The sequence below is a fragment of the Mus musculus genome, chromosome 5 (genome assembly GCF_000001635.26).
Source record: "Mus musculus strain C57BL/6J chromosome 5, GRCm38.p6 C57BL/6J".
NCBI lineage: Eukaryota > Metazoa > Chordata > Mammalia > Rodentia > Muridae > Mus > Mus musculus.
In genome coordinates, this window is record NC_000071.6 from 131475385 (window position 1) to 131501597 (window position 26213).

A 26213-nucleotide genomic window follows, 5' to 3' on the forward strand; every position below is an offset into this window, starting at 1 on the left:
TTGTGATCCTCATGTGCCCATTTACCCAGTGCTAGAATCACAGCTGTGTACCAGCATGTCAAGTTTATGCAGTGCTGAGGAAGGAACCCAAGATTTCTCACCCACTAAGCAAGCATTCTACCAAATGTGCTAGCTTTATTTTTAGGAAGGGAGGGAGGGACTAGAGAGGGAGGGAAGGGAGAAAAGATACAATGTAACCAGCTTCCTCAGGGGTTATACAATGTAACCTAACCACCTGCCAATCTGTCTTCCCTACCAGGATGGACTGGACCCTCAAACTGTAAGCCAAAATAAACCCTTCCTTCTTTAGATTGCTTTTGTCTGGTATTTTGTCAGAGCAACAAGAGAAACAGTGAACACATCACTCTTCTGAATCAGAGGATCAGGAGATGGACCTGACCCTGTGGGGAAGGCCTACAGGAAACAAAGGTGTCCCTAAACCAGCCAAGTTATCCGCCTTACAAAAGGAAGGTAGTAACATAGATGGAGCCTGGGGACAGTGGTGGAGCTAGACCCTGGAGGCTCCTGTCTTCTTCTTCTTTGCAGACATCATTGAGCAACTCAGTTGACTTTCCTCTGTGAGACCTAATGACGTCAAAAGGGAGCCCAGCTCTCCTGCAGGGCTTTTCTCTCATTTTCAACAGAGCTGAGTGACCCCAAGTGGAGAAAGGGCCTTGAAACAAAAGAAACCCAAGCTCTTAGGGAGCCCCAGGCCTCTGGAAATGCCAGCACTGCTTTTCAGAGGCACAGAGTCACCCTCTTCAGACTGTCCCCATGAACAATCTTCAGGAGTGTCTCAGCCTCTGCATGCCTGCTGGCCGGCCATCCACCAGGGTGCCCTGGTACAACCTCCGACCTCCTCACCCCCTCTAGGCAGGGCTTCCTGTAGTCCTGGCTGTCCTGGAGTTCACTCTGTGGATCAGGCTGTCCTTGAACTCATTGAGGTTCACCTGCCTCTGCCTCCTGAATGCTGGGATTAAAGGTGTGTGCCATCATTCCTGGGTCTTCCAGGTCTTCTTTTAAAACCATCTTTCCTGTCTCTTCTCTGTATACCTCAGGTCCCTACATAAATTTTATCCTAATGCCACCCCCACCCGAGTCCTCCACACCCAAGAGACCCACACTAGCCCAATGGTAACCCTACCCTGTGGACGACTGGGTTGCTCACCTTAAGCTGTTGAGGCTCAGGCTACTGCTGTTGTAGGCCGACAGTGGCTGTGAGAGGCTCTGGGAGGAGGGATGTGACTGCACAGGCGGAAGAGTCTGCTGGAGCAGGTGGCTGGGGGACTGGGGCCGGGGTGGCCGCTGCTGCACCTGAGCAGCGGGGCAGGCTGCAGCTGGGCTTCTGGGGGTCCTTGGGCTGGCTGTGTACTTGGAGGAGGAAACTGGGGCGGAGCTTCAGTGCGCGGTACCAAGTCTGGGCCTGGAGATGGAATCTGAAGCTGAGGTTCGGCCTGGGCCTGGGATGGTAGCTGAGGGAGCTGAGGATGTGGGTCTTTGAGCACCACGGGTTCGAAGACGGGCTCTTTGCAACAGTCCTGGCTCTTCTCCTGGCTTCTCTCTAGACCCGAGATCTTGGGGACAATTGGTCCCGCATCTTGGTTGTGTTCAGGTAGTGCGCCAACACCTAACTCTGGATCTGTATGGAAGAGAGAAGAGACAAAAACAGAGGGAATACGTAAAAGAAAGCAAGGGACACAGAGGACAAGCACACTGTATAAAGGATCGAATACTCCCAACAAGACTGCATCTGCCACCCAGCACTTTGATTCCCATAGTTTAGGGAATATACGCGATTAGGAGCTTCAACAGCGCCTTATTCTGATCTCTGAAGGCACCGGGCCTGAATGTGGTGCACATACATACATGGTGGTGTGAAAAACATGTGGATAAAGAAAAATCTATAAAAATGAGAAACACCCTAAGACATAAATAGATAAATACTGTAAAAGAAAGATGCTGTGTTAGTAAGTACTTGTGCACATGTCTCCAATGAAAGGCTAAAAAAAGTGACTCATAGAGCCCTTGTCTGGAATGCTACCCCACTCCCCAGCTAGGGGCCAGGCATGTAGCTCAATAGAGCACCCACCTGCCTAGGCTCCCTTATTGAAGGGCAGAGGGTATAGCCTAGTTAGTGTGTGTGAAATCCCATCTTCAGTGCCACTCATCAAACCAAACAGCAAAAAACTGAGGCTAGAGGGGAAAGAAGTAGGGTGCTCCAGTCATAGGCCATCTGATAACTAAGTTCTGTGGCTTTAACTATGTCACCACCGGAGAGCCTGTCTTACAGGCTAGCTACAGTAGGGTTATGACTCCACAATAAACTTGCCTTTAGTGTATGAGGCCCTGAGGTCTACCCCAAGCAGAAACCAGATGATCCGAAAGACAAAAAACAAAAACAAGGATCCCTTTTGCAATAACAAATATCATGTAATACTTAGGAATTTTCTCATTAGAGAAAATTATAGGGCCTGTAGATTTTCAGCAATGTAGCCTAAATTTTTTTTCAAAGCGCTTGTTGAGCAAAAACTTCAAATATAAAACAAAATGAGAGAGAGAGAGAGAGAGAGAGAGAGAGAGAAAGAGAGAGAGAGAGAGGGTGAGGAGGAGTCAAGAATGCTCAGAAGCAGTTCTCCATAGAGGATGTCAGCTCTAGGAGAAGAGTTTTAGAAGTATGTTTTAGAAGAGAAGTGCTACTTGGTTGTGACATTAACTGGAGGGCAGCATACGCTCCTTTAAAATGGATTTTATATGGATTTATGTGTATGCACATGTGTCAGTGTGAGCACAGGTGTCTAGAGAAGCCAGAAGAGAGTTGTCACAGCTCCAGGAGGTGTGACAACTGTAACAAGCTGTTCTGGGCCTCCCGACATTGGGTGCTTGGGAACTTTGGTCCTCAGCAAGAGTGGTTCAGGCTCTTAGCCACTTTGGACCCCCAACCGTTGGTGTTTCAATCTATCAGGTTTACGATGATGAGAGGACAATCCTGTACTCGCCTCAATTAGCTTTCTAAGCTGGGCTACATATGCATCATTTGGCCTAGAGTCGACCTCCATTTTGCACCGTGGAATTTCCAGAAATGGCATCACTGTGTTTTGTTGTTCTTTCCCCGCCGCCTTCTACCAGTTTTGAGATATACTGTGTTTTGCATGTTTTTTTTTTTTGGTTTGCTTGTTGATTTTTTTTTTTTTTTATATCACATCTCTTTATAGGCCTTGCTGGCCTCAAACTCAGTCATCTTCCCTGCCTCAGGGGGAATTTATAGTTAGAACTTCACCAGGAGCTGTTCAGTACTTGGAGAAAATCATAATTAAAAATGGGAAGGCTGATCATGATATCTGTGATGCTAACCTGGATTGCCAAGTCCACAGGATTTAGAACCACCCCGGGAAACACGCCTCTTGGCATGTCTGTGTGTATGTGTGTGTGTGTGGGGGGGTGTTCTAGACTGGGTTAAAGAGGACCCACCAGAGCCGTCCAACATGCTGTGATTCCAGGCTGAACAGAAGTGGGAGGTGAGCTGAGCATTCTTCTCTGTTTCTCTACTGCAGACGCTATGCGACCAGCTGCCCTACGCTCAGTCCTCCCCTGCCCTGACTGACTGTATCAGTGAACTAAATGTCCTATACTCAGTCCCACCACCTTGCCTCCCCTGCCTTGATTGACTGTATCCTTGAACAGTGAACCAAAGTAAACCTTCCTTAGGTTATTTTAGCTGGGTATTTTACCACAGCAATTAAAAAGATCCAGTACAGATGGTTAGGAGTTTAGGGCCTTGCGGGTCTACAGATAGAGTTCTAGGATAGTCAGAGCTATGTAGAGATACCCTGGCTCAAAACAAAAACAAAGCAAACAAATACAAACAATTTGAGGTCAGCCATGCTACAAAGAGGAAACTAAATCCAAACAAAAATAACCCCAAACCAACAAGCCCACAAAAAACAAGAAAAGATTGCATTTGTCGTGGTCCACAGTTACATAATCATCTAGCCCACTGGTTCTCAATCTTCCTAACGCTGCCACCCTTTAATACGGTTCCTTATGTGTGGTAACCCATAAAATCATTTTCATTGCTACTTTATAACTGTAATTTTGCTATTGTTACAAATCGCAATGTAAATATGTTTTCTTGGGGGATGAAGGGGGTTGAGACAGGGTTTTTCTGTATAGCCCTGGTTGTTCTAGAACTCACTTTGTAGACCAGGCTGGCCTCAACTCAGAAATCCACCTGCCTCTGACTCCCGTGCTGGGATTAAAGGCATGTGCCACCACACCCGGTGTAAATATGTTTTCTGATGGTCTTAGGCAACCCCTATCAAAGAGTCATTTGACCCCCCAAAAAGGTCACTACCCACATGTTAAGAAAATGCTGATCTAATCCTTTTTCTAAACTTATTTTAGTGTAAGGAAACAAGATGGGTTTCTCTGTGTAGCCCTCGCTGTCCCGGAATTCACTCTGTAGACCAGGCTTGCCTCAAACTCAGAAATCCATTGCCTCTGAGTCCCAAGTGCTGAGATTAAAGGCGTGCACCATCACTGCCCAGCACAAAATCCTTATTATAGCATATAAAATGGGACATACCATGGTGATTCTATATGCTGTCAAATTGACAAGAAAGATTCACCATTGTAGATGGTCACCATTAAACTGGTGACTGATGTGTCTCTTGGTGGCAGACCAGTGATGTTGAAGCATTGGGAGACTATAGCTCACATCTAAGTCCAGTAACATGCTTTAACACAGTAACTACCTGCAAGTGTTCTGTGAAACGTGTTAAGCTCCAGGAGTGCTTCCCACAATGTATACGACTCAGTAAGTACTCAGTGTTTTCGTAATAGCTGCAGGGGCATGGCAGAGCCAGGTGTGGTAACACACATCTGTGATCTCAACACTTGAGAGGCAGAGGCAAGAGGATCAGCAGTTCAGAGCCAGCCTTGGCTATATCGGGAGTCTGAAGCCGGCCTTGGTGACATGAGATCCTCTCAAAATCAAACAGAAACCACTTGGACAAAATTACATTAAGGAAAATAAGATACATTGCCAGTTGGGTCTCAGCAATGCAAAACTACCTGTGTAAACATATACATAGATGCATAAGCTGATGAGACTATATAGCAAAATATGGCTCTGAGCCTATGTTAATTTTTAACTTCTTAATGTTTCTATCATGAAAATAGATTGCCAGGCCAAGAAACAAAGGAAAGAGGGTGTTATCTTTTAAAATGAGTTCCTCCACCCTGAAAGAACCCACTGCCCCAAGTCTTTCAGAATTGTCATCTAGTAAGTGGATTTTTTTTTTTTAAAGTAGGCTACCAAGATGGCTCAGTAGGTTTTAAAAAGCAAAAGTGCATGCCACCAAGCCTGAGTTTGATCCCTGGGTCAATGTGGTGCGAGATAACCAACGCCTGCAAGTTGCCCTCTGACCACCACCAAGTTGCTGTGGCGCACAAGGACAAAGAAGACACACATACAATACCAACAAACAAATGAACATTAATTAAGGGGCGGCTGGCTGTGGTTTACTGACTTTACCTAAGGTGGACATTCCTGATAGGGACCACAGCCAGAGCATCCTAAGATACAGAATAACTACACTTGTTTCAGACTTCCGCTAACCTGACCCTCACAGCGATAAAGCATCAGAGTTCTGTAGCTTGTGCCCAGTGCGCCCAATGCCTCAGCATCAATGATCTGCCATTAAGAGACACGTCAGTCACCAGCTTGACAGTGGCCATCTGTGATGGTGACTCTTGTCAACCTGACAGCACGTAGAATCACCATGGAAACACATCTCTAGGGGTATCCATAGTGGGGTTTCTATATAGGTTAAAGTGAGGTGGGAGGAACCACCCTGAAGGAGTGGCAGCACTGGCTATCCAACGGCTGGGGTCCTGCACTGCACAGAAAGGAGAAAGGAAGCTGAGTGTGTGCGCTCATTTCTCTGTGTCTCCTAACTATGGATGTCAAAACCCCTCTGTCCCTGCCTCCATGCCTTCCCCATCATGATACGCTCCCTGTCTTCCTTCCTTCCGCAGTTTCTGTCAGGTGTTTGTTCCCAGCACGAACAGTAACTGATATTCTGTATGGCACGGTTCTTCTATAGAGCAAAGAGCCTTCCAGGGTCACCCTTGACAGCTAAACATTTCCTTCCCTGTGTCAGATCTAGACAATCAGAGATATGAGGACCAGTGAGATACCCAGTGGGCAAAGGCACTTGCCGCTTGGCCTGGTGACCTGAGCTTGATCCCTCAAACCCATATGGTAGAAGAACAACTCCAGCAAATTGCCATCTGACTCCTGCATGGGTGCTTGGACACATGTGCACACAAAAAAATATATTCATTTAAAGGATGGGGGTGGCGGGGGCTGACTGATGAAGGGGCTGGTGGATTGAATATCAAAATTAGGATAAAAGAAATGTCCTGGTATCTACTGGGGGCTGGATGTTTCCAATAGTGTTTAAGAACTCCCAAATCCCAACTTCACACATTATTCTCAAGCTGGTTGGTATATACCTGGAAAAGTCCAGGCAGGTTTTGTGCGACGTCATATCCTCAGCATGGTATGAGAACATTAAGAATATTCCACCTAAGCATATTTGGCTCAGTGCAGACTTCAGAGACTGCCAACCCACTTGCAAGTCCTCCTTTAAAAGGAAGTGACCTACATCCCACACCACCATGCACATACCCACCTTGCTCCCCTGTCCTGCTCCCACCTCCCCTGCTGGGCTTGCTGGGACTCTGAACTCAAGTGTCCCCATCACACACTTTATCAATGGAGCCAGTGCTTACAGCAAGTCTTTGCTGAGTGCCCAGAGCCATCTTGGCATAGTGTGGTACAGAAAGAAGCTATGCCTTCAGATCTTCAACAAAAACCCTACAAGCAAACCGTGTTCTCTCGGTGTCACACTCCTGTGAGAACTGGGCTCCTCCTCTGGAGCTAAGTTCCCTCTTTTGGCATCCTATATATCCTCCCAGGGGCCAGTGATAAACCTGCTCCCCAATCTGTTCGCACTATCTGTGGTGGCCCCCGTGGGAACCGATAGAAGCTAACCCACTGCAATCTGTCTCAGTGGTTTATGTATGAGTGCCATTGACATGCCTAGGATGAATCATAAGCTGTTCTAATGGTGATGAGAATGGGACTAAGCTTTGGAATATCCCGTTGAAGAAAGAGTAAGGAAGAAGGAGTTTTCACCGTTTTTTCCACAGTTATCTTTTGAATCCCACAATCTCCGAATGTATCTTACGACTTCAACATTCCATTGTGGTCAGGCGAGCATCATATGGGAGTCTGGTAGTGGGGCAAGCTCAGGTGCTTAATCTTTAGATACTTGTGTGACACTGAGTCTAGTGAGTGACTCTTTTCCTTTTTCCTTTTTGAGACAGAGTATCATATATCCCAGGCTGGCCATGAGCTCCATATGCAGCTAAGGAAGACCTTGAACTTCAGATCTCCTGCTACCACTATTCCCTTTATTAGGAGATTGCAGGGATGTACCACAATGCCTCGTTCGTTATTGCAATGCTTGGGATCAAACGCAGGACTTCACCGATGCCAGGCAAACACTCTACCAACGGAGCCACACCCCCAGATCCCTTTTACCTTTTTTTAAAAGGCAAGTCTGTTCGTCGTTACATTGACTTCTGGCGTGTGTAAAAATGTATGGTTTCTGTACATGGACATGTGGGTTATGTATGCATGGACATGGAAACCAGAGGATGTGGGAAATCCTGCTCTATCACTCTCTGCCTTATTTCTTTGAGACAGGATCTCTTCCTTTTCCTCTTTTCAACAGCAGAAGGCTGTCTGCTCAACCCATCATGACTTATGTCCCATTCCCTGCCCGCTCACTTCCAGCTGGACCATGCTCACTATAAAGACCTGGCTACATCACCAATCTTTTCACCATCCTATGTTCTCCAGTGATTCCTCTTCCTTTTTTTCTCCCCTTTTATTATAGAATAGAGTTTATTCAGGGCATGGGGAGGGGAATTGATAGGATAGGATAGGGTAGTAGAGATAGAGAAAGGCAGGGGGGGATGGGAGGAGGGGAGAGGCCAGCCATGAGTACATGGAGAGAGGGGGGAGGGGAATGGGGTGAGAGGGGGACCAGAGAGGACAGAGTGGGAGCAAGAAGGCAAGAGAGCAAGAGAAGCAATGATGCTTCCTGTCAACGAATTGTGTGGGGCCTTTCTAGGCAGCTGCCATGTTGAGACACCATGCCCCAACCCCTCACTGGAGGACATTAATCACGTGTTCTTTGTCTAAACGAAATCTGAACATTTGAAGGAATGTTTCAATTGGGGGACAGGTTCTTGCTAAGTTCCCCATAGTGGCCTTGAACTAGCCCTGCTGCCAGGGCAAGCCCTGAATGTGCCTTCCCTCCTCCTCAGACTCTGAAGTAACTGGGATTTCAGGCCTGAGTCAGTCACTTGACTCAGTCACTCACTTAAAGCTACCTACCATAAACAGCTCCTCTAATGACCTGCAGGGCTACACCTGCTGCTTGTGGGGGTTAGGCACGAATTTCTAAACTAACACAGAACCCATTAATTTTATACAACAACTTACTACATTTCTTCCCCAAAACATAAACAAATAAATGTGTATTTCGATAACAATACAACTTACTGCTATTGGAATTTTAATACTTTATTTTTTAAGGCTTATTTTTATTTATGTATATGTGCATGTGTATGGGCATGGGCATGGGCATGTGTATGGGCATGTATGTGTGGGTGCCCACAGAGGCCAGAGGAGGGTATCAGATCCCTTGGAGTTGGAGCTCCTGGTGGTTTGGAGCTGCCTGACATAGGTGCTGGGAACTGAACTCAGGTCTGCTGCAAGAGCCACACGTGTTCTGAAGAGCAGAGCCATTTCTCCAGCTCTGCAGCTTCAGGTTTTTGAAGAAGGGTCTCTTTAAATCATACACTTCCTTCAGCTCTGAACACACTGCCACACATAGCCTGAATGCCTGATTTCTTTAACTACATAATAATCAATTTACAAAAATTCTAAGCAAGCTTCTTTATAAGAGCAATTCTAAGAGGGAAAAAAAAATCACCATAATGAGAAAAACACTCAATAAACAATTACACATTAAGCCAGAAAAATTATGCCTCTTTGGAGTCGTTTCTGTAATTGGACAGTATACTGCAATAAAATAATAGCATATAATACAAGCCAATGGGAAATAATTAGATGTCATTTTGATGTTTAAAGATCCATTTTCCATATATAATAAAACTAATGTTCTGGTTTGAATCATAAAGGATTCTAATAGCTTGGTTATTTTTGTATTACAAGAAAAAAAGTAGGGCAATCAAAAGCATAGAGCTTTTTAATAACCAGGGATGGGTGGGGCCCTGCTGGCGTCTGTCTATGGTGTGCACACATGTGGACTCCACCGTAGCCTACAGACTTCATGAACACAAACACACAGGAAGGAAAGTAAATAAGAAAACATAAACAGGGCCACACCAGGGAATGGGAATGTAGAAGTGTTCACAGGGCTTCTATGTCTGTGTGCTTTATTTTATTCTTATCCATTTATTATGTACACATATGAATGGTGCAGTACATGTATGTGGATGTGTGGGTATGGGAACATGTGCATGTGTGTGGACAACTGGAGAGTCCTGGGTAGTTCTTTTTAAAATATTATTTATAGCCAGACATGGTGGCTCCTGCCTTTGTTCACAACACAGGTGGATCTCTGTGAGTTCGAAGACAGCCTGATCTACATAAAGATTATAGGCTAGCCTGGATATACAGTGTGGCCCTGTCTCAAATATGTTTTTTTAAATTTATTTTTACTTGTGTATATGGATGGTGATGGGGATATGCACATGTGTTAGGTTCCTAGTCCCCTGGAGCTGGAGTTACAGGCAGTTTTGAGCGAGCCACTGGATCAAGGTGGCTCTGTGGGTAAAGAGAGGCACTGTGGCTAAACCTGGAGACCTGGGGTTTTTCCTCCAAGCCCAGTGGTAAAAGGAAACGACAGCCTTCTCTGAATGTCCTAACAGACATACAAATAAGCTTGTCCACGTTCTATCCCAAAGTAAATGAATGATATGGTCATGGTTGTCTGTGACTACCCCAGTGCAGGGAACACTGAGACAGGCTGGGGTCTCTAGCACCCAGTAAGGAAAGGCAGGCATATCTCTGCGAGGTTTTTTACGCTAGCCAGGGCTACAAAATGAGACCCTATCTTAAAAATAAAGATAATGTGGACAATAATCAAGAAAGACACCAGATATTAATGTGTGTTTATAAAACACGCATTGAGTGTGCCTGCACACGCGCAGAAAGCATGCAAAAAGAAGGCTTGAGATGCAGGTCAGAAGTGAAGTGTTTGGACAGAATTGCTCAGCGAGAGGAGTGTGTCTTAGTGAGAGCACATGTTGAACATACACAAGCCCTTAGTTCAACCCCCAGAACTGCAAAAGTATATAAATAAATAACCAGTGTGGTGATTTGAATAGCAATGGCTCCCCATAGACTCGTGTATTTAAATGCTTAGTCCACAGAGAGGGGTATTATTAGTGGCTGTGACCTTATTGAAGTAGGTGTGGCCTTGTTGGAGGAAGTGTGTCACTGTAGGGATGGGCTTTGAGGTTTCCTATGCTCAAGCCATGCTCAGTGTGGCACACAGTCTCCTGCTGCCTTTGAATGGAGGTGCAGGACTCTCAGCTCCTCTCCAGCACCATATCCACCTGCAGTCTGCAATGTTTCTCCACCATGACGATAATGGACTAAACCCCTGAAACTATAAGCCGGCTCCAATTAAATGTCTTTTTGTTTTCGTTTTTTATATAAGAGTTGCTGTGGTCATGGCATCTCTTCACAGCAATGAAACCCTAACTAAGACAACCAGAAAATGGTAAGGGACAAGAGATTACATACAGAGGCCTCAACAAGGACAAAACCAGTGTACTTCACTTTCATGAGAAGAAAACAGAGTTTGGTCCAAACAATAAAAATTTCTAGCATAGGAGCCAGTGGTATGCATGGCTCATGGGTAAAGGCGTTTGCTGCTAAGCCTGATGACTTGAATTTGATCCCTAAGGATCCACATGATGTGAGGACAGAACCAATGTTAGCAAGCTGACCTTTGACCTCCACATATGTACGCAATACCCCCATAATAAATAAATTAATTTAATTAAAAAAATCTCTAGCATAGCAAGAGACTTGGAACACATCCCAGAAAGCACACTACATGATTGTATATGTGTCTGTTAGCAAGTATGCCACATGTGTTTGGATATCTGCGGAGGCTTATCTCCTGGAGTTGGAATTACTGGTAGTGTGACTCACTCAACACGGATAATGGGAACTGAACTTGGGTCTGATAAGCCATTTCCTCAGTCCCTGGGGCTCCCTGTCTGCCAGCCTCCCCTAATCAGCGAGTTCCAAGCTAGTAAGAGACACTGTCTCAAAGAGTGGATCCTTTCTGAGCAACATCACCATGGCTTCCGTCTAACCTCTACTGGAATGAACACATGTGTACATGTTCATCTACACCTATGTATACTGAGCACACACACACCCTTCCTTAGTGCTTTAACAAACAATACATACATGTCTACTAAATTACCTTCCCCTTTAAAAGACAGGTTGACAGGTAACCTAGGCCAGTTTCCAACTTCCTAGGTAATTTAGAATGGTCTTGAACTTCTGATCGTCCTGCCTCTGATTCCTGGGAGCTGGGATTACAGGTTTGCACCACCTTGCCTGGTTCATGCAGTGTTGGGATGAAACCCAGTGTTCCATGCATGCTAGCAAGCTCTCTACCAGCGAAGCTACATGCTTAATCTGTCAGTGATAAAATGTCTTGTCCCCAACAGCAAGCCCTCCACATACCCGTGGCTCGCACTGCATCTATCTCTACACACAGAATGACTGTGTATCAGAAGCACCCACAAATCAGGCGAATTCATGATGCAAAGAGTCTGAGGTTACAGACTCTGAGGAATGGATCGATGCATGGGACAACCTCGGAAGTGTTATTGTCTCCCTCAACACGGTAATTAGCTTATTAGCATTCAGAACTGGGGTGACCTAATGCTCCTGGCTCTCTCATACCGCAAAATGTAATAAGCATATTATAAGCTAGGTGCTTAGACAAATTATGGGTTACAGAACTCGGTCTTCCCAGGAAAACAGCCTGCATATGTACTGTATCACTTGTGCCTGCCCAAGTGTCAATCAGGATCTGGCCTGTTGAAGGCTGACATTCCCTCCTAGAAGAAGGGGAGATGGGAAGAGATCCCAGCCACCCACTCCTCCCAGCTATTTGTACAAAAGTCTGCCCTAACTGCTCTTGGCCTGGGGCCTGAAGGACTTTGAGGAAGTGGAGGATATAGGCTGAGAAAGGTTGACTCAGGGATCCCACTATGTGGCTATAGTGAAGCTGGACGTGACATTCCAGTGAGGATGCTTTGGCATCACTCATAGGTATCAGTGCCCCCGAAGATTTAATTTGCATATTAAAATGTTTATTGCTAATTGCCTACAACCTAATCATGAATATATACTGTATTTCACTGTTAATTAAAACATCAATAAAACGAGTAAGGACTCTTCTCCATGTCAAGGTGAACTCCAAGGTCTGGGGGCTCTGAAACACATCTCTCCTTTTCCAGGAGACTGCCTGGGCTCCTTGATGATGCTGAAGGTATACAGGGCAGACCTCTCTGAGGGTGCATTCTGGGATCGGAACCCAGGATAACTTGCTACACTCTGGGTAAGCATGTAAGTTCCCACTGAGCCAATACCCCAGACTTAACATTTTCCTATATCACAGAGCCTAGGATGGCAAATCCCTCTTGACCAGATTCCAGTTCTCAGAGAATTAACACTTGACTCATTTACATATAGCAATTAAGTAGCAACAAATACAATGTAGCCATTTGTGACATTCAGTTTTATACAACTTTACATCATGTAGGGTCACCTCAGAAGAGAGCCTCAATGAGGGAGTGCCTGTCTTGTGAGCCATAGCTATGAGTGATTTTTTTTTTAAATATATATGTGCATGTTTGAATATATGCTGTGTGTGTGTGTGTGTGTGTGTGTGTGTGTGTGTAGGCTAGAAAAGGGCACAGAATTTCCTGGAACTGGAGTTATAGGCAGTTGTGACCTACACTCAATGTAGGTGTTGGGAATTGAACTTGGGTGCAGTGCCAGAACAGCAAGCACTCTTAACCATTGAGCCATTTTTCCAGCCTCCTGTGATTTTTTTTTTAAACTGGGTCAATTGAGGTGGTAATGACTGTCCTGAATATGACTGGCCACAATTCCCTTGGTTTGTGTCCTGGACTAGATAAGTGTAGAGAAGAGGCTGAGCAAAAGAGGTGCATAGGCATTCCCTTCTCTCTGCACTAAACTGTAAGTTTATGCTGCCTTGACCTTGCTGAGTTCATGCCCCAGCATCTAATTGTGAGGATTCTAGGCAGGCATTCTACTATGGGAAAGGCGGCCATGCTCCAGCCCCTCACTGAGGGATTCTAGGCAGGTGCTCTCCCACTGAGCCACGCCCCCAACCCCTCCCTGGGGGATTCTAGGCAGGTGCTCTCCCACTGAGCCACGCCCCCAGCCCCTCCCTGGGGGATTCTAGGCAGGGGCTCTCCCACTGAGCCACGCCCCCAGCCCCTCCCTGGGTGGGGGATTCTAGGCAGGTGCTCTACCACTGTGCTCCATCCCCAGACTGTTTACCACTTAGCTTCATTCATCCCAAATTGCAAGCTGTGATCACTAAGATTAAGTACTGCCTGCTCTCTGTCTCCAATAGTCTGGGAAGTATCCCAGACTAGGGGAAGACACCCCTGAGTAGCTGCTATCTCTGTAGACAGGTTCCATCTTTTGCAAAGCCTAGTGATCAAGAGGCAAACCTTTTTATACACTCCTCCACTGCCTCAGACCATTAAAAGCCTAGGGTGTAAATGTTCATTATTCTTGAATGGTACATCAAGTGAGTCTACCAAGCAGGCAAAGCTAAGTTCTAATTAGCCAACTGATTAAAATGAGTAGGCCTGTGGAAGCTGAGTAAGATACAAAATTGGAGAGGCCAGGTGTGTGTGTTTCTATGAGTGGCCGTCTCCCTCCCATGCCACAGTTCCATCATGGACAGAAGGGTGACCTTCCCCCCTGCCATGTTATGTGCACCTCAAGTGTTGGCTAGGAAAGCAAATAACTACAATTACAATTAGCAGTACAAAAAATGAAACGCTTAGAAAACCATGGTGCACAACACACTTTCACGCCATGAACGCTCTGAGTCATTTTTGACTTGTTTTTAAAAATGAGTGCATGCCTGGCAGGTGGGGATTGCAGCTCTATGTCCTGCAACTAAAGTATATGATCTCTTCAGCGATAGGGTCTTATCATCCAGAACCGGGGGCCATCAGCAGCAACGGCCATAGCCTGTACTGTTTTGGATTCTGCTGGGCCCTCCCTCACTAAAACACTTACGGGGAGGTAACTCCTTTCTCAGAATAAGTGATTCGGAGTACTCAGCCATACATGGGACATCTATGCCAAGTCTCACCTCCAAAGCCCAGAGAACATCGTACAATGTAAAGAAGAACTTAAGACCTAGAGGAAGGGGGGAAGGGCTGTGAAACCCGATCATCTGGGCACAACATGGCTGTCACGCATACGAACTCACCAGCGTGGAGGGGGAGGGGGAAGAGGATCACCACCTCTAGCTGAGAGCCAATGGCCACTTTGATGGTGGCTGGTGGGAGGAAGGGTCACTTTTCATTGAGGGAGTGGCTACTGGTTGGTTGTCTGTACCCCAAATATGACTCTATACCCATGCATATATGGACAGAAATAATTGGACTTAGTGGGTTATTTCTAAAAACAAACAAACAAACAAACAAACATGAGGTTGGGAGGGTGATATTGTTTGGTGGGACCCCAGAAGAGCTGGAGGAAGTGGGGGTGAATATAATCAAGTTACATGTGACTATAAATGACATTTTTCAAATAATACATTTTTTAAAAAATGGCACATGCTGCTTGGTATGCAGTGGATGCCTAGCTAGCTCTTAGGAGGCAGACATGGGAAGACTACAAGTTCAAGGCTATCAAAATTCTCTTCCAAAACAAAATAAAAACAAAAACAAAAACAAAAAAACAAAAATAAAAAGCAAACTTCATAAAACAAGAGGGTATATTTGTAAATTCTGTGTGATAATGGTCTAGGGCCCAAAGTATAATCCAAATAAACAATAGCAACAAAAACATATTTAAAAATGGGCAGATGGACTGCTGAGATGGTTTAGTGGATAAGGGTGCTTGCTGCCAAACTTGGTGATCTGAGTTCAATTCCCTGAACGTACATGGAGGAAGGTGAGAACAGGCTACCTCCACGCTGTCCTCTGACCTCCACGGTGAAGCTGGGGCATGCGGGTGAACATGCAAATAAATGTAACAGAAACTAACTTTTAAAATGGGCAAAGGCTTTAAATAGGCACTTCTTTAAAGAGGACAAACATCTCAGGAGCAAACAGAAAGAGGTTCACCACCGCTAGTCATCAGGAAGACAAAAGATCAGACTGCAAGAAGCAACCACACCCACTGTAATGGGAAACAGACACTAGGAAGAGAACCAGGTGGAGCCCTTCCCCCTACCCACAGGCTGGCACAGTCTGGCGGTCCTTCAAAAGGCCACACTCTCTTCCCTCTATTCCCATTCATCCCCCAGTCAATACTTTTTAAAAGGGGCCTTGAGTTGAGTAAGACAGGATATCAGGTAGCCCATATTGCCTTGGAACTCTAAGCAATCTTCCTTCTGTTACCTCCCAAATGCTGGGACCACAGGAGGGTCCGGGAGGACTCAGGAATTCAAAGTCATTGTTAGTAACATTGTGAGTTCAAAGCCAGCCTGGGTTACATGAGACCCTTTCTCAAAAGAACAAAAAGCACTGGGTCATGCCCTGGAGGAGCCTACAACTTACTGAAAGAACAATTAAAACAAGATACCGGGAAGACGGCTCAGTAAGGCACTTGCTGCACAAGCAGGAGAGCCTGAGTTCAACACCCAGCATCCAACATGCCTGGCATGCTGGACTATGCTTGCACTCGCACAGCAGGGGAGGTGGAGCAAGGCAGACCCTTAGTTCTCCCCATCCAGCCCATGGCCTAATCAACCAGGTACCAGTGAAAGATCACTGTCTCAAAAAAAAAAAAAAAAAAACCAAGTTGAGGTCTGACAAGTTGGCTCATGGGATAATGTGCTTTGCAGATGGTGCCTGATGTTCAGTCCCCAGATCCCACACTAAGGTGGAAAGAGAAACAACCTAACAATTGTGCACTCTTACTCACAAACAGTAAAAATTAATTAATTAAAATTTTAGTAAAAACAGGTGGGTCGCTCCTAAGGACACCCCGTAGGTTGTCGTCCAAGTTGTTTTCTGGTCCCTATACATATACATTCATGTACAACACACACGGGGTAGGGAGCAGGTTTAAATAAACAGAATGGTATAATTCAATAATAAATGCTCTGATAGAATACGAGCCCTCCCAACCCCCCATTCCCCCCACCCTCCCAGGGATCCTGGGCAGAGGCTGTGCCCTTGAAAGCAAGAACACGAGAGGAGGCACTCCCAGGGGGAAATAAGGAAGTCTTCCAAGCCAGAAAGGAAGCAGGCCTGCAGACGGGCAGAGGCAGAGCAGGAAACCCATGCTACACTGGGTCAGGAATGGTGGCCGCACAAGGAGCCCAAGCCCACCTTAGAGGTGGAGCGAGTGGGAAGGCTGGGCTGTTCGTCACTAATGGTCAAGCATACTCGGACTCTCCCTTTCACAGAGGAAAAGATAGTGGTTCCTCCCTCCCCAGTGTCTTGATGCTGCCCCAGGCTGGTGTAGGATTTCCTTGTATGGAAGCTCCTTGGGAGAAAGAGTGGCTCATGGAACAACTGGGAAGAAAATGACTTTTTAAACCCTGACAACGTGTTCCAGAGAAAGGTAACGGTCCATTAAGGATACACAACACCCCCCGCCCCCACGCCCCGCACTCCCATCAGTCTTCATTACGGCCACCAAAAAAAAACAGAAAGTGAAATAAAACAAATTTCTCTTTCAGAGGAAATGATTTCTTGGGAAATGGTCAGAGGCAGCACAAACTGTGGCACTCCCAGGTGAACCCTGCGATCGCTGGGATAGGCCTCGAGTCGCAGCACACGAACTGCAGTGATGTGGTAAGCAAACAAAACAAAACAAATCCATGAGGCTGGAGAGATGGCTCAGCACTTGCTGCTCCTACAAAGTATCCAGGTTTGGCTCCCAGCACTGGTGGCCACAAGGTGGCTCACAACCACCTGCGACCTCCAATTATTGGGGAACTGGCACCCTCTTCTGGCCTCCAAGGGTACCAGACATGTAGTGCACATCATACATACATGTTGATGCTTGCACACATAAAATAAAAATAAACCTTAAAAACAAAGCATCTTAAAGGTGTGGCAGTCCGTGCTCTGGAGGCTGGCACAGAAGGATGGCTGTGAGTTTTAGGCTACCCTGGACGACAAAGCAATTTCCAAGCCAATCTAGGCTCCAGAGACCCCATCCCCAAACAATAACAACAGCAACAAGCTGTAAACTGTAGCCTTGCCTTTGTAGGTAGACTGTTTGGCTAGAACACATTAAAAGCCCTCAATTCCAAATCCAGCATACCATAAACTATGGTATGGCTATAGGCCCGTGCCTGCAACCTCAGCATTCAGGTGGTAGGGGCAGGAGATCAGAAGTTTAAAGTCATCCTAAACTATTCAGTGAGTTCAAGATCAACCTGGATTACATAACATACTGTCTAAAAAGGAAAGAGAGAGAGAGAGAAGAAAGAAAGAAAAGAGGGAAAAAAAACTAACCAAACAAACAAAAGAAAACAGAAAAAGGAACCATTACCTAATCCCTCCTTAAAGATGAAACGAATTTACACATTAAATCAAGAGCAGTATGCAATGTTCTGGAACGTTCTTCCCTCGCCAGGTTCTTTCCAGATGTACCAAGCTGTCTTCGCAGGGTGAGTTTTCCACAGGAAAAGAAAGCAAATGGATATACGGCCACTCTCTGGAGAGGTTTTGACTGGCCTGATTTTTCCGTCAGTTGCTGCTTTGTTTTCTTAGGAACTAGCTCCGCGTCTCTGGAAGGGATTCAGGGGTCCCTTCCCCAAGCAAGGGGCTACAGAATGACTGGTTTGCTCTCTGCTGTCTAAATCCTCCCAGAAGCTCCTGGCTACCACACAGAGCCACCACCCTCGTCCCACACCAGCTCCCTAAGCCAGCAGGTGGCAACGTGCAGGAGTTCCTTGTTTTACAAAACCAAACACATCTTGGGATAATCCTTTGACAGGATTAAGGGATTAGGTCCTTGTCTTTTTGTTTGTTTATTTCTTTTTTCTTTTCTTTATTTATTTATTTCTGGGTATGTGTCCTGCTCACCAGGGCTCACCAGGTCATGTGCGCAGGTCCAGGATGGATCCTCCATGTGAGTTTAGGGACTAAATTCTGGTCATCAGGAAGGCCAGGCCTTAAGTGCCTTTGCCCACTAAGCCATCATAGCAGCTCACATCCACCTCCTGAAGAAGAAAGGGGCTGGCTGACACTGTGCCCAACACTCTGGGCTGGCTGGCCTTCGAGATTCCTGGGGATTCTCCTGTCTCTGCCTCCCAGCTCCCTGAAGCACTGCTGAGATTATAGACAGACAGGCACTACAGCATCAGGCATCGGAATTCAGGTCCCTGGGATGCACAGCTAGCTTGTTAGTCAATGAGTCGTCTTTCCAGCCTGTTTTTTATCATTGCTGCTGCTGCTGCTGCTACTGTTTCTCAGATAGCCCAGGCTGGCCTCAACCTCAGTATATAGCTAAGGCTAGCCTAGCCTTACACGTCTGCCTCTCCTGCATCTGTTCCCAAGCACTTGGGTCATATGTACGCACCTACATGACCAGCTTACTTTTTGAAGAACATCTTCCTCTGTAACCATGGCTGGTCTGGCACTTGCTATAATCCTCCTGCTTCAGCTTCCAAAGCACTAAGATTAAGAGCACTGTGCCACCAAGCCCAAACAACTCCTCCGGTCTTGACACAGAATTTTCCTTTTTTTTTAAATCTCAGAGACTCGAGTTTTACAAACAGCCCTGTAATGAACAGTGTTGGCTTGCTTCGACAGAAATTTGAAATTTAAAATACCCACCTGGGCACAATTACTGTGGCAGGACCCACATGCTGGCCCCAGTGGGACTGTCTAATCTGTTCAGAATCAGAAAGGTACTTCTGTATTCCCAGCAGGTGGGGTGGAAACAACCCTTCTCTCTCTAGAGACCTTGCAGAGGTTGTGAGTCAGCCACTGGGAGGTTGGGGGTGGGGATGTTGGTCATCAATAGGCCTCCCAGAATCCTCTGACTTCATTAGCCCTAACTGAAAGGGAGGGCGAGGATAGGAGCTTGGGCACAGGGGATGGAAAACAAATGTCTATCGAGTCTTCCGAGGAGCCTGACGTTATGGTGCACCTGAGGAGGACAGGAGGGGACTAGCTGGGAGATGGTGGAAAATGATCCCCTCATTCTCCTCTAAACTCACCTATGAGAAGAACGAACATACAAGATCCCATCTCTGGGAGTAAGTGTCACCAGGCTGGAGAGGACGCCTTGCTTTATACACGTATCTGCATGTATGTATGTGTGAGTACGTGGGTGTGTGTGTGTGTGTGTGTGTGTGTGTGTGTGTGTATTTAACAAAAATAATAAGGAAAAATGGTCTGGAAACATGGCTCAGTGGTTAAGAGCACTGATCACTCTTCGAGAGGTCCTGAGTTCAATTCCCAGCAACCACATGGTGGCTCACAACCATCTGTAATGGAATCCGATGCCCTCTTCTGGTGTGTCTGAAGACAGCAACAGTGTACTCCTATACATAAAATAAATAAACAATTCTTTTTTAAAAAAAAACAAAAAACAAGTAAAAAGAAGCTGTTGATTTAAGAGGGAGCAAGTGGAGCATTGTGGGAGATGGCATCTGAGGGACTGGGGAGAAGAGGGGAGTGAGGAAATGATGTAATTCCATTTTAATTTAATTTTTTAAAAAATCCTCCAATGTGGAGCTCAGTGGGTCGAGTGCCTGCCTTGCAAATGTGAGTTTGATCCCTGGAACTCATGGAAATGGCGCCCATCTGTAATCCCGGCGCTGGAGAAGGAGGGACCGAAGGGACTTACTAACCAGCCAACCAGACTACTTGGGCTGTAGTGAGTGATGTATCTTTAGTGCCACAGAAAGTGGATGGAACCTGAGGAACAATATCCAAGGCTGTCCTCTCACCCTGAGATGTACCGGCGTGTGCATCACATGCACACAAATGCACATGTGCACGCATCAAAAAAAAAAAAAAAAAACAACCAAAAACCAAAAAACAAAACCCTCCTCGATAGTTAGGAGCACCACTGTACTCTTACAAAGTTCACAGCATCCACATCAGGTGGTTCATAAAACAGCTGCAGAGGGTCTGACCTCTCTGGTCTCCTCAGAACCTGCCCTCATACATCCGAATACTCACTAACAAATGTATATACATAAATAATTTTTTAATTAATAAGAGGCCGGCACAAAATAATTCCTCTCAATGAGGTCATTAAAGAGTCTCAAGGCCTTATTATTATTTTCTTCTTCTCTGCTCTAAAACTTGAGCACTTAGGATTCTACAAGGTTCCATTTGTGTGGTGGGATTTTCACTTACAGTTGAGGTCCAGGGATTTTTTAGTATGTATCTGTTTCTGCTCCTCTTACTGTTCGTATTGCGAGCCACAGAAATTTAAGAAGGCCAAGGGCAGACGCCACGTTGACAGGAACCACCAACATACGTAAAAGCTAATTATATATGGCATGATGGAATGGTTAGCAGCGGTCCAGTGGATACCACACAGCAATTCAGCAAGTTATACATGGGGGTGGGGGGGATGAATCAACAGTACAATCACTTCTTAAGTTCGTGCGTGTTTCCTTCCTCTCTCTCTCTCTCTCTCTCTCTCTCTTTCTCTCCCTCCCTCCTTTCTGTGTGTTCAGTAATGAAAGTGTTGAGTAATGGCATTTCAGGTACTGAATATTTTCTATTAGCTTTCTGCTACTTTGTTAAAATGTGAGGGGTGGGGAGGGAGGAGGAGGAGCTAAGTGTTGGGGAGATGGCTCAGCCCATGCAAATATGTGAAGTAGAGCTGGAGTCCTGGCACCCCTGTTACTGGGGAGGCTGGAGGGGTGGAGGGGGTGGACAAGCACAAGCCCAGCAATGGAGACACAGATCAGTACTAGCCCACATGGTAAGTTCCCAGCCAATGAGAGCGCCTGGCTCAAAGAAACAGAACAAAGGACACCTGGGAAACAGCAGCTGTGGCTAGCCTCGGGCCTCCAGGTACAGCAGCCGTGGCTGGCCTCAGACCTCCAGGTACAGCAGCTCTGGCTGGCCTTGGACCTCCAGGTACAGCAGCCCTGGCTGGCCTCGGGCCTCCAGGTACAGCAGCCGTGGCTGGCCTCGGGCCTCCAGGTACAGCAGCTGTGGCCGTCCACAGGCAACTGCGATAGGTGAGGCACACCTAGAATCCCAGCCTTCCGTTTGGTGGGGTGGGGCAGAAGCAGGGGAACTGTAGCAATCGGGAAGCCAGCCTTGGCTACACAGCTGAGTTCCAGTCCAGTCTGAGCCACATGGAGGACTTGGTGGGGGAGGGGGCAGCCAGGGGGAGGGGGTGCTTGTCACAAACATCTCCCAATGAGAAAATAATCCTAAAGTCAGAATCTGCACAAACATTTCCAATACTGACTCCTGTTAAAATCTATCCCAGGCACCTTCCTTTCTCCTCCCCATGCCTTGCTCACAACTAAGCCCATGCTTATCAGATTAGGCTGTTTATCTCCAATGAGGGCACGAGGTTACGGCTGAGCTTTCAGATGATCAGATGGCATTGTCATCACCAAATGACATTAAACGGACACTCATTTTAAAATCTGGCCCAACTCTCAACAATTTAAAATCAGATACGGGAGCCAGGCATGGAGGTAGCATGGAGGTAGAAGCCTGTGAGCCCAGCTACTCTAGAGGCTGAAACAAGGGATTCCTAAGTCCAAGGCCTGCCTAGCTAAAGAGTTCAAGGCTAGTCTAGGTAACCTAGTGAGACCCTGTCTCAAAATAAAAAGAAAGAAGACAGCTGAGAATATACCTCAACGGTAGAGCCCCTGCCTAGAATCCCCCAGTGAGGAGCTGGGGGCGTGGCTCAGTGGTAGAGTACCTGCCTAGAATCCTCCAGTGAGGAGCTGGGGGCGTGGCTCAGTGGTAGAACCCCTGCCTAGAATCCCCCAGTGAGGGGCTGGGGGCGTGGCTCAGTGGTAGAGCCCCTGCCTAGAATCCCCCAGTGAGGAGCTGGGGGCGTGGCTCAGTGGTAGAGCCCCTGCCTAGAATCCTCCAGTGAGGAGCTGGGGGCGTGGCTCAGTGGTAGAGCCCCTGCCTAGAATCCCCCAGTGAGGGGCTGGGCTGTGACTCAGTGATAGAGCCCCTGCCTAGAATCCCTCAGGGAAGGACTAGTTGTAATGGTACAAGGCTCTAGGTTAGATCCTCAGTATCCAAAAGGGGTCAGAAATCAGATATGTCAATCACTACTGGCAAATTTTCCCAAAGGAGATCAAATTAGATTTGGAACATTCCTGAATGTTACAGCTTTCTTCATTCTGGGAAGTTTGTTAAACAGAAGATCCTGGGGCATATGCAAAAAGAACAGGCATTTGGTGTGAACAGTCACAGGACAGGGGATTCGGAGTCATCCTAGATCTCGTTAATTCTCACTACATAACTCTCTTTTACGTTTGCCCTTATCGTAATGAATTAACGGCCTGCCATCTATTTCCACCTGACCCAAGGCATTCTTTTAAACGGGCTGTTGATAGTCTCTGGTGATGGAGCGTTCCAAGCTGATGACATTTCAAATGGGCCTTTAGGGTGCTGACAAAGGACCTTCCCTATGTTCAGCGGGGCACTCACTTCCAAGATCTACCTCAGAGGACATGAATAAGCCATTCTCAAGAGTCCAATTTAATTTATCAGTGCCTTGAAGGGAAGGTCATTTTTCTGTCTCACTGGAAGGCCTAACTTTCTTGCTCTGGTCCTAAAAATGTCTATACACCTCTGTTTTAAGTAGATGGATTGATTACGAATTGTGAGGCGCAATGCCACACAAAAGAGCTATAATGTCAGGGTTGGGGGGGGGGTCATACCTCCGCAGTGGCTTCCCGTCCTTGGGGAGGAGGGGGGAGAGACGGGTCTTGTGAGACAAATGTGACCCTGACTTTGTGGCGCAAGCAGGAGTATAATGCCATGCCAACAGGTGCCATGTTGAGCCCAGAACCAATTCTTTAGCACTCTGTTGTTACTTCCAAAATAAAGAATAAAGGAGAGGGAGGGGTAAGGTTCAACTGGTCTCTCCAGACATAGCTCTAGCCATAAGGCACTGCTGGTCAAACAAATGGCAGGTAGAGTGTATGTGTGCAAAACGTCTTGCCATCCCAGGCCTCTGCATAACTGAGTATGTGTGTGATTAAAATCAGACACAGCAGAGGAAAGCATATTCGTAGTGAACAAAGGCCTACACGATGCCAGCCTATAAATCAAAGCAGAAGACCACCCACACATTGCCCTCTTCAGGCCTCTTCGGGAATTGCACACACAAGCACATTACCCATATAGAGACAAATACACACATAATTTAAGACAGTTTTAAAAACACATGAGTACTATTTAGATCTTTCAGACTTGGTAAGTGGGAGGGTTTTCTGGTATTGATTAAGGTAGTCAATGAAAACAACTGAAGTACACAGATAGGGCTGTTGAGGTGACTTAATGTGTAAACGCACTCCCTGCCGAACTTCAGGAACTGAGTTTGATCACTGATACTCACACGGTAGAAAGAAAACTGACTCTTACAAGTTGTCCCCTGACCTCCACACACATGACATGGGTATACACCAAGATATATATGTGTGTGTGTGTGTGTGTATGTATGTATGTATGTATGTATATGTATATATATATATATGTATAAAAATAAGATATAAGAGCAAATAAACAATATTAAGAATAATGTCCTCACAGACATAACAGGATTTAAAATTCTTAAGATACCGGCATGTTAAGGGTTCTGAGCCCCATGTACGTCTTACCAATTAACCTTTCAACCTGTTGCTCAAATCTAAGTAGACAATGGTGCCTTGAACAGTGCGCCAGCTGCAGGATTACTGGCACAACACACACTAATCTTGACAAGGGGCGGGGCTCTTACCTTTGAATGGAACTCAGAGCTCTCACAGACCTCTGAGCTGCATCCATCCAATACTTTAGAGTATGTAAAGTGTAACAGGGGGTTTGGGGCAAGTACTTCCCATACAGCATGAGGATCTGAGTTTAGATTCTCAACACCTACATTAAAAGCCAGGTGTGGTGGTGGAATGTGTTTGTAATCCCAGCCCTGGGAGGTGGAGACTGGAGGATTCCTGGAACCCCCTGGCCAGCCTGTCTAGCCATCAGGGACCTCTAGGTTCAGTGAGATTATTTCTTAAGAATAAGGTAGAACGTTATAAAGACCCTCGACATTACCCTTTGGCCTCTAAAATACTGAAGTGACACTGTGCCCGCCCTCCCTTTGGCTATCAGGCTATTGCAACAATGGGCCCTAAGGAACTGGAACTCCCCCAGGATTAACAAATTGGAAGAAAGAAAGAAAGGGCTGAAAAGTCTGCGGGCAGCCAAAGGGAAGCTTATCTCCTGGGAAGAGATTTCACACAGTTCTAACAATTTATCAGCAGCCCATCACCTTGCCAAAGAGACTGGAGCCCAGACAATTAATTAGTGGGTGGGTCCACACCTTGACTAGGACTACTTAGCTATGTAAGCTCTTGCCCTCGATTTAAAGATAAGCCTCAGTATCTAGACACTTAAGATCTACTTGGGATGGGGGAGGGGTCACTGAGCATTGCTGTTCCTCTTCCCAGCGTGGCCACACCGAATGCATTTCTTTCTCTGCTTTTCACTACCTCTTGTCTCTTTAATTGGTCTGTTGAGGATGAGTGGCTGAGCCAGGCTTCTTAGGACTGCCAGGGCTCTGGGCCTAATAAGGATAAGAGGATAGCAGTATGAACTGATAAGCAGCAGTTTATCTAGTTATATCAGTATAACTAGGTGTGGCGACACACACTTATAAACCCAGTATTTGATGGACGGAGGCAGGAAGGACGAGAGTTCCAGGCCATTCTCCACCAGATTGCAAATTTTGAGTCTCTATCTCAAAACACCAAGGAAGGGACTGGAGAGATGACTCCGTGGTTAAGAGAGAATACCTGCTCTTCCAGAGGACTCGAGTTCAGTTCCGAGGACTGACACCTGGCAGCTGACAAATGCCTGAAACTCCGAGCTCCAGAGAGATCCAATGCCCTCTTCTTTTTTTTTTTTTTTTTCCATTTTTTATTAGGTATTTAGCTCATTTACATTTCCAATGCTATACCAAAAGTCCCCCTTACCCACCCACCCCCACTCCCCTACCCACCCACTCCCCACCTTTGGCCCTGGTGTTCCCCTGTACCGGGGCACACAAAGTCTGCGTGTCCAATGGGCCTCTCTTTCCAGTGATGGCCGACTAGGCCATCTTTTGATACATATGCAGCTAGAGTCAAGAGCTCAGGGGTACTGGTTAGTTCATAATGTTGTTCCACCTATAGGGTTGAAGATCCCTTTAGCTCCTTGGGTACTTTCTCTAGCTCCTCCATTGGGAGCCCTGTGATCCATCCATTAGCTGACTGTGAGCATCCACTTCTGTGTTTGCTAGGCCCCGGCATAGTCTCACAAGAGACAGCTACATCTGGGTCCTTTCGATAAAATCTTGCTAGTATATGCAATGGTGTCAGCGTTTGGATGCTGATTATGGGGTGGATCCCTGGATATGGCAGTCTCTACATGGTCCATCCTTTCATCTCAGCTCCAAACTTTGTTTCTGTAACTCCTTCCATGGGTGTTTTGTTCCCACTTCTAAGGAGGGGAATAGTGTCCACACTTCAGTCTTCATTTTTCTTGAGTTTCATGTGTTTAGGAAATTGTATCTTATATCGTGGGTATCCTAGGTTTTGGGCTAGTATCCACTTATCAGTGAGTACATATTGTGTGAGTTCCTT

At 46.3% G+C, this 26213-nt stretch overlaps 1 protein-coding gene across 1 annotated transcript in view; it reads right to left on the reverse strand.

The window, feature by feature from the left end:
* Auts2 (autism susceptibility candidate 2) overlaps positions 1-26213 on the reverse strand; it is a 1105888-nt gene that overhangs the window by 38052 nt on the left and 1041623 nt on the right. The window contains 2 exon segments of the mRNA NM_001363480.1: positions 1169-1318; positions 1321-1639. Coding sequence (NP_001350409.1) covers positions 1169-1318; positions 1321-1639 — 469 coding nt within the window.